The 11465-nt window shown below is 47.5% G+C and overlaps 1 protein-coding gene across 1 annotated transcript in view; it reads right to left on the reverse strand.

Moving 5' to 3' along the window:
* Positions 1 to 10268, reverse strand: part of IL17RC (interleukin 17 receptor C) — a 90022-nt gene extending 79754 nt beyond the window's left edge. Inside the window, exon 1 of the mRNA XM_040359012.1 lies at positions 9512 to 10268. Within this exon, the coding sequence (XP_040214946.1) occupies positions 9512 to 9643 (132 nt within the window). The 5' untranslated portion in view covers positions 9644 to 10268. The remainder of the gene's footprint in view (positions 1 to 9511) is intronic.
* Between the last annotated feature and the right edge of the window lie 1197 nt (positions 10269 to 11465).

Below are 11465 nucleotides of genomic sequence, written 5' to 3' on the forward strand. Positions count from 1 at the left end.
ATCACCAGTAAAGATGTCAAAGAGTGAGGATCCTAGGTGGGGTGATCACCAGTAAAGATGTCAAAGAGTGAGGATCCCAGGTGGGGTGATCACCAGTAAAGATGCCAAAGAGTGTGGATCCTAGGTGGGGTGATCACCAGTAAAGATGTCAAAGAGTGTGGATCCTAGGTGGGGTGATCACCAGTAAAGATGTCAAAGAGTGAGGATCCTAGGTGGGGAGATCACATTAAAGATGTTGAAGATTGAGGATCCTAGGTGGGGTGATCACCAGTAAAGATGTCAAAGAGTGTGGATCCTAGGTGGGGTGATCAGCAGTAAAGATGTCAAAGAGTGAGGATCCCAAGTGGGGTGATTGCCAGTAAAGATGTCAAAGAGTGAGGATCCCAAGTGGGGTGATCATCAGTAAAGATGTTGAAGAGTGAGGATCCTAGGTGGGGTGATCACCAGTAAAGATGTCAAAGAGTGAGGATCCTAGGTGGGGTGATCACCAGTAAATATGTTGAAGACTGAGGATCCTAGGTGGGGTGATCACCAGTAAAGATGTCAAAGAGTGAAGATCCCAGGTGGGGTGATCACCAGTAAAGATGTCAGAGTGAGGATCCCAAGTGGGGTGATCACCAGTAAAGATGTCAAAGAGTGAGGATCCTAGGTGGGGTGATCACATTAAAGATGTTGAAGACTGAGGATCCTAGGTGGGGTGATTACCAGTAAAGATGCCAAAGAGTGAGGATCCCATGTGGGGTGATCACCAGTAAAGATGTCAGAGTGAGGATCCCAAGTGGGGTGATCATCAGTAAAGATGTTGAAGAGTGAGGATCCCAGGTGGGGTGATCACCAGTAAAGATGTCAAAGAGTGAGGATCCTAAGTGGGATGATCACCAGGAAAGATGCCAAAGAGTGAGGATCCCAGGTGGGGTGATCACCAGTAAAGATGTTGAAGAGTGAGGATCCTAAGTGGGGTGATCACATTAAAGATGTTGAAGACTGAGGATCCTAGGTGGGGTGATCAGCAGTAAAGATGTCAAAGAGTGAGGATCCTAGGTTGGGTGATCGCCAGTAAAGATGTCAAAGAGTGATGATCCTAGGTGGGGTGATCAACAGTAAAGATGTCAAAGAGTGAGGATCCTAGGTGGGGTGATCACATTAAAGATGTTGAAGACTGAGGATCCTAGGTGGGGTGATCGCCAGTAAAGATGTCAAAGAGTGAGGATCCTAGGTGGGGGGGATCACCAGTAAAGATTTCAAAGAGTGAGGATCTTAGGTGGGGTGATCACCAGTAAAGATCCCAAAGAGTCAGGATCCTAGGTGGGGGGATCACAAGTAAATATTTCAAAGAGTGAGGATCCCAGGTGGGGTGATCACCAGTAAAGATGTCGAAGATTGAGGATCCTAGGTGGGGTGGGGTGATCACCAGTAAAGATGTCAAAGAGTGAGGATCCTAGGTGGGGTGATCATCAGTAAAGATGTTGAAGAGTGAGGATCCTAGGTGGGGTGATCATCAGTAAAGATGTTGAAGAGTGAGGATCCCAAGTGGGGTGATCACCAGTAAAGATGTTGAAGAGTGAGGATCCCAAGTGGGGTGATCACCAGTAAAGATGTCAAAGAGTGAGGATCCTAGGTGGGGTGATCATCAGTAAAGATGTTGAAGAGTGAAGATCCCAAGTGGGGTGATCACCAGTAAAGATGTCAGAGTGAGGATCCTAAGTGGGGTGATCATCAGTAAAGATGTTGAAGAGTGAGGATCCCAAGTGGGGTGATCACCAGTAAAGATGTTGAAGAGTGAGGATCCCAGGTGGGGTGATCACCAGTAAAGATTTTATTGAAACATTGGTTCAGATTAATAATGAACAAAACAACCCTACTTACCCCTAGGCCCTAGGGGAACTAACTGTACACGGGGCGCCATTTGAAAGGAAAGGAAGCAGATAAGGTAATGAATGAAGCTATAGATGATCTACTATACAAATTCTTAATAGCAGAGAAAAAGATTGCACTAATTAAGAGTGGAGATACAGTTGATAGATTGTATTTGCAATCAATACTGTATGTGTTGAAACAAATGGTACTTTGATCGATGATGAATTGCTGGATTGCGATTGTCTGTACATAACAAACTGGTACCTATAATTCTTCAGCCATCAAACTTACATATCACCCAATACATTACAGACAATCTATTATTTCACGGCATTACTACAATGAAAGTGAAATGAAATGTAATGATTCAAGGAAACCCATAATTCTGACTCATATGAATGCCTAAAGTAATCGACCTTCTAATTTATTAATAACAGACCTTCCGGTGACGGCACATAAAGATATTTGCATGTAGAAGCATGAACTGAGGAACCAGTTGTGTAATGTGTTCTGTATACAAGTCATGTACTGCTCTGGTGTCTCCAGTATGCAAATACTAATCATTTCTTTTTTCATGCTTGATGCATTTCTGTTCCGATTTAATACAACATACATATAGATCAGAGTTCTCCAAGATTTCCAGCACGAGAGCCACATCATACATTTTATAAATATTGTCAGGCCAACAAAATCCCTATTAGAGTCCCTCCTCATATCATAGGCCCCATCAGAATTCCCACCTTACATCACTGTCCTTGCTTACATCAGAATCCCCATCAGAGTTCTCCCTTTACATCAGGTTGCCCATCACAGTTCCCCCTTACTTTAGGTTGCCCATCAGAGTTACCCTTGCATCAGGTTGCCCATCAGAGTCCCCCCTTATATCAGGTTGCCCATCAGAGTCCCCCCTTACCTCAGATTGCCCATCAGAGTCCCCCCTTACATCAGGTTGCCCATCAGAGTTCCCCTTTACATCAGGTTGCCCATCAGAGACCCCCCTTATATCAGATTGCCCATCAGATTTCCCCCTTACATCAGGTAACCCACCAGAGATCCCCTTTACAACAGGTTGTCCATCAGAGTTCTCCCCCTTGCATCTAGGTCCCCATCAGATTTCACAATTAAATCAGAATTCCAATCAGAGTTTCCCCTTAGATCAAGTTGCCCATCAGGGTCCCCCCTTGCATCAGGTTGCCCATCAGGGTCCCCCCTTGCATCAGGTTGCCCATCAGAGTCCCCCCTTACATCAGATTGCCCATCAGAGTCCCCCTTACATCAGATTGCCCATCAGAGTCCCCCCTTACATCAGATTGCCCATCAGAGTCCCCCCTTACATCAGGTTGCCCATCAGAGTTCCCATTTACATCAGGTTGGCCATCAGAGTTCCCCCTTACATCAGGTAGCCCATCAGAGTCCCCCTTATATCAGATTGCCCATCAGAGTTCCCCCTTACACCTGGTAGCCCATCAGAGTTCCCCTTTACACCGGGTTGTTCATCAGAGCCCCCCCCCCCCTCTTGCATCTAGGTCCCCATCAGATTCCCCAATTACATCAGAATTACTATCAGAGTTCCCCCTTACATTAGGTTGCCCATCAGGGTTCCTCCTTGCATCAGGTCGTCCATCAGAGCCCCCCCCCCTTATATCAGGTAGCCCATCAGAGTTACCCTTTACACCAGGTTATCCATCAGAGTCCCCCCCCCCTTTGCATCTAGGTCCCTATCAGATTCCCAAATTGCATCAGAATCCCCATCAGAGTTCCCCCTTACATGAGGTTGCCCATCAGCATTCCCCCTTGCATCAGATTGCCCATCAGAGTTACAGGAACTCTCTAAAGACATGCTGGTTGGTTAATTGGATCCTGTCTAAATTGGCCCTAGTATATGTATGAATGTGTGTCAGGGACCTTAGATTGTAAGCTCCCTGAGGATAGGGACAGATGTGAAAGAACAATGTATATGTAAAGCGCTGTGTAAATTGACGGCGCAATATAAGTGCCTGAAATAAATATAAGGCAATCTTATCAACTAATATGACCTTCACCCTTGTCCCGACATGCAGAGGAACGAGCTGTACTTTGGCTGGCAGAGGAGCAACAATTAATTCTTATTGGCACCCCCCACGCATTTGCCAACGTGCGCATTTTGTAACGTGCCGCAGCACCTTGCAGTTCAGGGAGCACAAGGGTCATTGACTTCTTTTGCGCATTTCTTGCACATAGAACAACCCATGGACAAGAATGGATTGCCCTACACAAGACACTCATGGAACACGCACACTCGCCCACACTCCATCCATCGCACCTGGATGGCCAAGTCCTGTAGAATTTTCTTAAACATTTTTCAAATTCTGAACTCTTGTTTGATTTTCGAATGGTTAGTGGAGTAAAATCAACGTTCGTTTTCGACCATAGCGACAGCACATTTAAAGGAGCAGAATAATTTTTGTTTTTTCTCAAACAAAAATCTAACTGTGAATTAGGATTGCACCGATACTAGTATCCGTATCGAGTATTTGCACAAGTATCGGTACTCGTGCAAATGCACCGATGACTGAAACTGATACTTTCAGGATCGGTTCTTTGAGCTGTCAGTGGGTCTCCCCTGTTGACAGCTGAAGTGTAAAGCCTCGTACACACGATAGGTTAACCAGAGGACAACGGTTTGATGGACCGTTTTCATCGGTCAAAACCGATTCTCATCTGATGGACTGATCGTGTGTACGAGGCTTTAAAGCGGGAGTTCACCCAATTCGTTTTTTTTTTCTATTTTCCCCTTAGATGGATGCTCGTTTTGTCTAGGGGAATCAGCTATTTGTTTTAAAATATGATCCGTACTTACCCGTTTTCGAGATGCATCTTCTTCCGTCGCTTCCGGGTATGGGTCTTCGGGAGCGGGCGTTCCTTCTTGATTGACAGTCTTCCGAGAGGCTTCCGACGGTCGCATCCATCGCGTCACTCGTAGCCGTAAGAAGCCGAACGTCGGTGCGGCTCTATACTGCGCCTGCGCACCGACGTTCGGCTTCTTTCGGAAAATCGTGACGCGATGGATGCGACCATCGGAAGCCTCTCGGAAGACTGTCAATCAAGAAGGAACGCCCGCTCCCGAAGACCCATACCCGGAAGCGGCGGAGAAGATGTATCTCGTAAACGGTAAGTACGGATCATATTTTAAAACAACTAGCCGATTCCCCTAGACAAAACGAGCCTCCATCTAAGGGGAAAATGTGTTCTCTATGGGTGAACCTCCGCTTTAAAGAAGTCCTGTTATTGGAGCTATAAAAAAAACAAACAGCTGGCAATGTTTATTAACAAAACTAATATAAAAAGAAACATTGTTTATTTTTGTATCCTTCTGTTTCTTCATCTGCAGATGAAAGTGATAAACAAATGTTCCTCTGTTTAATTCCTTATTAACTCTTAAAGGGGTTGTAAAGGTTCCTGTTTTTTCACCTTAACGCATCCTATGCATTAAGGTGAAAAAACATCTGACGATTAACGTCCTGCGTCGCGAACGCGCGGGATCTTTGCCCGGGGGTTCTCGGCTCTTCATTGGATAGATTGATAGCAGCGGAGTCATTGGCTTGCGCTGCTGTCAATCAAATCCAATGGCGTGGACGCAGGGGGGGGCACTAGGCGGCTATGGACGCCAAATGCAGGATTCAGGAATGCGCCTGCAAGGTAACCCCCTTGGGAGAGCGCTTCCCATAGGGGGTTATCTGATTCGGGGAGGAGCCGGCAGAGCTGCCAGGGGACCCCAGAAAATGCCATTCGAGGGCCACTCTGTGCAAAATGAGCTGCACAGTGGAGGTAAGTATGACATGTTTGTTATTTAATTTTTTTTTTTTTAAATCTTACCTATAGTATCACTTTAATTAACTCTGATCAGCCTTTAAAGGGGTTGTAAAGGTTCGTTTTTTATTTTCTAAATGGGTTCCTTTAACCGCTTCCATACTGCGCCATAGGATATGACGGTGGCAGGAACCCCTCGCCGATCCGGGTGGACGTCATATGACGTCCTGTGTTCCCGGCGATCTAGGGCGCCCAGCGCGGGTGCCCGGAGGCATCTCGTGACGCGATGTATGCGTCGGTCAGATGCCTGTCCCTCAATTAGGAACGCCCAGCCCCACCATCATACCCGGAAGCGGCAATGAGAACACATATAGCAAACGGTACGTACGGACGTTTTTTTTTTATAAAACCAGCCGATTCTAATTGACATTAATGTGGTAAATGCAATGTTAAAAGTTTATTTTTAGGGGAACCTCCACTTTAAGGGCTGAAAATACCCCCCTCGGCTTATACTCCAGTCAGTGTACCTTGGGCGTCCATTTTTTAAAACTCGCGGCTTCCTCCTGGTCCGTGATAGGCGTTTGACAAATCGACACTGTGTTCCGCTACGGCCTATCACGGAGGTCGTCTCATCCTCTGACTTTTCCAGCAGACACTGTGTTCAGTGTTCCGCCTATCATGGACGTCCTCTTGTCTGAGGATGAAAGAATGTCTGTGATTGGCGGAACACTGAACACAGTGTCTTCTGGGAAACTGAGTCCGAAGATGAGAGGACCTCCGGTAAGGGCGGTAGCGGAACACAGTGTCAAACGCCTATCATGGACCAGGAGGAAGCCGCGAGTTTTGAAAAATGGACGCCCACGACCCGACGGGTACACTGACTATCATGGAAGAAACAGGCACAGTGAGAATGGGCACAGTAAGGCTACAATGGGCACAGTAAGGCTACAATGGGCACAGTCAGAATGGGCACAGTAAGGCTGCAATGGGCATAGTAAGGCTGCAATGGGCACAGTAAGACTACAATGGGTACAGTGAGAATGGGCACAGTAAGGCTGCAATGGGCACAGTGAGAATGGGCACAGTAAGGCTGCAATAGGCACAGTGAGAATGGGCACAGTAAGGCTACAATGGGCACAGTGAGAATGGGCACAGTAAGGCTGCAATAGGCACAGTGAGAATGGGCACAGTAAGGCTACAATGGGCACAGTTAGGCTACAATGGGCACAGTTAGAATGGACACAGTAAGGCTGCAATGGACACAGTAAGAATGGGCACAGTAAGCCTGTAATGGGTACAGTGAGAATGGGCACAGTAAGGCTGCAATGGGCACAGTGAGAATGGGCACAGTAAGGCTGCAATGGGCACAGTATGGCTACAATAGGCACAGTAATGCTACAATGGGTACAGTGAGAATGGGCACAGTAAGGCTGCAATGGGCACAGTAAGGCTGCAATGGGCACAGTCAGAATGGGCACAGTAAGCCTGTAATGGGCACAGTAAGGCTGCAATGGGCACAGCAAGGCTACAATGTGCACAGTCAGAATGGGCACAGTAAGCCTGCAATGGGCACAGTAAGCCTGCAATAGGCACAGTGAGACTGGGCACAGTAAGGTTGCAAATGTGCACAGTGAGACTAGGCACAGTAAGGCTGCAATGGGCACAGTGAGAATGGGCACAGTAAGCCTGCAATGGGTACAGTGAGAATGGGCACAGTAAGGCTGCAATGGGCACAGTGAGAATGGGCACAGTAAGGCTGCAATAGGCACAGTGAGAATGGGCACAGTAAGGCTGCAATGGGCACAGTGAGAATAGGCACAGTAAGGCTGCAATGGGCACAGTAAGCCTGCAATGGGCACAGTAGGGCTGCGATGGGCACAGTGAGACTGGGCACAGTAAGGTTGCAAATGTGCAATACTCGGGTCGGCTTATACTCGAGTATATACAGTTTTTTATTTGTAAATAACGTTTTAATGCTTTGTACTACTGCTGACAGCTGAAGTGAAAAGAAAACAGTTGCGGTAGGTATCGGTAATCGATATCGACGAGTACTAAAAAAAAAAAAAAGTATCAGTACTCGTATCGGTGAATCCCGACTGGGAGTGGAATCTTCCCTCAGGAAAATTGTACATTACAATAAAACCTGTTTCCATAGCAGGTGTGGCTGAAATCTCTAAGAATGAAATGAGCCGACTCCATGATCAGATGGAATGTACTAAACAAATGTTTATGAAAATCGAGCTATGTATGGCCACCATCATTCTCCGTTCACATGTATGCTGTGCGAATCCTGTGCGTTTCCCGCACCGCATTGAAATCGCAGGGTGGTCACGCAATCTGCTGCAGCTGTCAATGTTAACTTAACGGCACCCCGAAAAACAGCTGAGACAACGCAATGCGATTGTCTGAATCGGATTGCATGGATGTGATCTCCCACGCGTTCAGATTCTGGTACAGCAAAATAAAAATTAAGTTTTTTTGGTGCGATTTCAGCATACAAGATGAATGTCTCAAATGGCACCGCACAGACATCGCATGTACATTGTACGGGAATGTGGTGCGATTCCTGTGCGAATCACATGTCATGTGCCGCATCGTGGCAGTGAGAACCTAGGCTTAAGCAGTATTAAACCTGAAAGGAAAACCTGATATCGTAGCACTATCCCTCCCACTGACACCAACAATGGGTTACTATTCCTCCCACTGACACCAACAATGGGGCACTATTCCTCCCACTGACACTAATGATAGGGCACTATTTCTCCCACTGACACCAATGATGGGGCACTATTCCCTCCACTGACACCAACGATGGGGTAATTATTTCTGCACTGACATCAACAGTGGAGCAATTTTTCTCCTACTGACACCAATGATGGGGCACTAATAGTTCCCCTAATACCAAAGATGGAATGTCTACTCGCACTGATATCAGGACATTTTCCATGGTGCGGCACATTAAGCCGGCCCTTTGTTTAGGACGTTTGGAGACGCCTAATGTGGATGTAGCATTTACAGGGATGAGACAAAGGGGTAGATTCACGTACCTCGGCGCATTAATACGCTGGGCGCAGCGTATCTAAGATACACTACGCCGCCGCAATTTTTTTTTTTTTTCGAATCCTCAAAGAATTTGCGCCGTAAGTTACGGCGCCGTAGTGTATCTTTGGCGGCGTAAGGGCACCGGGATTCAAATGGATGTAATGGGGGCGTGTTTTATGTAAATACGGCGTGACCCAACGTAAACAACGTTTTTTTTTAACTGCGCATGCGCCGTTCCGTGGGGGTATCCCAGTGCGCATGCTCGATATTAACCCGGAACAAGCCAAAGCTCACGACGGTGACGTCATTCTACGCAAATCCCTATTCGCGAACGACTTACGCAAACTACGTAAAAAATCAAAAATTGGCCGCGGGAACGACGGCCATACTTAACTTTGAGTACGCCACCCTATAGCAGGTTTAACTATACGCCGGAAAAAGCTGAACGCAAACGACGTAAACAAAATGCGCCGGCCGGACGTACGTTTGTGGATCGCCGTAACTAGCTAATTTGCATACTCGACGCAGAATTCGACGGAAACGCCACCTAGCGGCCGCCAAAAAATTGCAGCTTAGATCCGACGGCGTACGAAGGCGTACCCCTGTCGGATCTAGCCGAGATGCCGTCGTATCTTGTTTTGAGGATACAAAACAAAGATACGACACAAAAAAATTTAAATTACGCGGCGTATCAAGAGATACGCCGGCGTAATACCTTTGTGGATCTGCCCCAAATGTGCCTCCTGTGCCCCACATTTTTTTTTCTTCGGATTAATACCCCTTTTATGATCCTCCTAGTCTTCCATTCCTAGGTATGACTTACCCCGCTGCAGCTGATGGCACCCCCATCATGGGGTAGAGTGCGGAGTGCCCCCCTGTCCTGGGTGCTGAGTCCATACAGTAAGACGTGAACCAGAAGGACGCCGAAGGACGTCACCCGTGTCACCCGTGTCATTGTCACCTTCCTGGCGGTTCCGAGGAAAACCCCAATGAAAACTTTGTATCCAAGTAGGAAAGAATTGTCTATAAAAGGATTCAATGTAATAAAGTCCAGCGGACAATGAAGGGGAGATGTGGGGGGGCCCCACTATGTGGGCTATAAGGGGCCCCAGTGTTTTGGCGTCCGATGTGTTAATCCCGATCACATCCCAACACCCGTGTCCTTGTCACCCGGCCAGGGAGATCAGAGTACAGGCAGGAAAATCCCACTAAAAACTTTGTATCCACTGATTGGAATGACTTCAGTGCCTCCAAGTTCCCACCACTAGGGGGCCACTAGGTGGGCTACAAGGGGTCCCACTGGAGGTGTCCAATGTCCTAAACAATCCCAATCAGATCTTTATCCCTCTTTTCTTTTTTTTTTAGGCTAAGGACAAGTTGTCAGTCCAGCAGATCCCAGGTGTCTTGTTGGCTGGAGAGGTGTTGTGGCCCCTGAGGGACTTAGGGGCCCCTTCTGCATGCTGTTCAGGGTTCACCGGCAGATCTGTTCTCCGTCCTGTGCTGATCAGTTCCCTATTGCTGGGACCCGCCTCTCCCTCCCCCACACCCTCCTGGAGGGAGAAACACCTCCAACTGCTGGGACGCAGTACAACACACTGACTCACTGACACATGGGAGGTGCAGCACTGCGCTGCATGCCAACTGTCACTATTACCAGCCTCTTACTGTCATTCTCCTGCAGGGACAGTCCCTGTGCTGGATCCTGGATGAGTCCCTTGTTTAGGGCTGCTAGAGAGATCTGTATAAAGCTGGCCATACACCATACAATCTAATTGTACAATCTCTTTCCACTCGTGACTTTTTAAAGTCAGCAGCTACAAACATTGTTAATAACACTTTTAATAAGGACACTTACCTGTCCTAGCAGTGGCGGCTGGTGCTCAAAATTTTTGGGGGGGCGCAAATGAAAAAAAAAAACAAAAAAAAAACAATTGCAGCCTCACTGTGCCCATCAAATGCAGCCAGTGTGCCATTAATTGTCACCACTATGCCATGCCATCAATTGTCACCACTGTGCCATCAATTGTCACCACTGTGCCATCAATTGTCACCACTGTGCCATGCCATCAAACACAGCCACTGTGCCATGCCATCAAACACAGCCACTGTGCCATGCCATCAAACACAGCCACTGTGCCATGCCATCAAATGCAGCCACTGTGCCATCAATTGTCACCACTGTGCCATGCCATCAAACACAGCCACTGTGCCATCAATTGTCACCACTGTGCCATGCCATCAAACACAGCCACTGTGCCATGCCATCAAACACAGCCACTGTGCCATGCCATCAAATGCAGCCACTGTGCCATCAATTGTCACCACTGTGCCATGCCATCAAACACAGCCACTGTGCCATCAATTGTCACCACTGTGCCATGCCATCAAACACAGCCACTGTGCCATCAATTGTCACCACTGTGCCATCAATTGTCACCACTGTGCCATCAATTGTCACCACTGTGCCCACCAATTGTCGCCACTGTGCCATCAATTGTTACCACTGTGCCATCAATTGTCACCACTGTGCCCATCAATTGTCGCCACTGTGCCATCAATTGTCACCACTGTGCCATGCCATCAAACACAGCCACTGTGCCATCAATTGTCACCACTATGCCATGCCATCAATTGTCACCACTGTGACATCAATTTTCACCACTGTGCCCATCAATTGTCGCCAATGTGCCATCAATTGTTACCACTGTGCCCACCAATTGTTACCACTGTGCCATCAATTGTCACCACTGTGCCATGCCATCAAATGCAGCCACTGT

Source organism: Rana temporaria, chromosome 7 (genome assembly GCF_905171775.1).
Source record: "Rana temporaria chromosome 7, aRanTem1.1, whole genome shotgun sequence".
NCBI classification, from domain to species: Eukaryota; Metazoa; Chordata; class Amphibia; order Anura; family Ranidae; genus Rana; species Rana temporaria.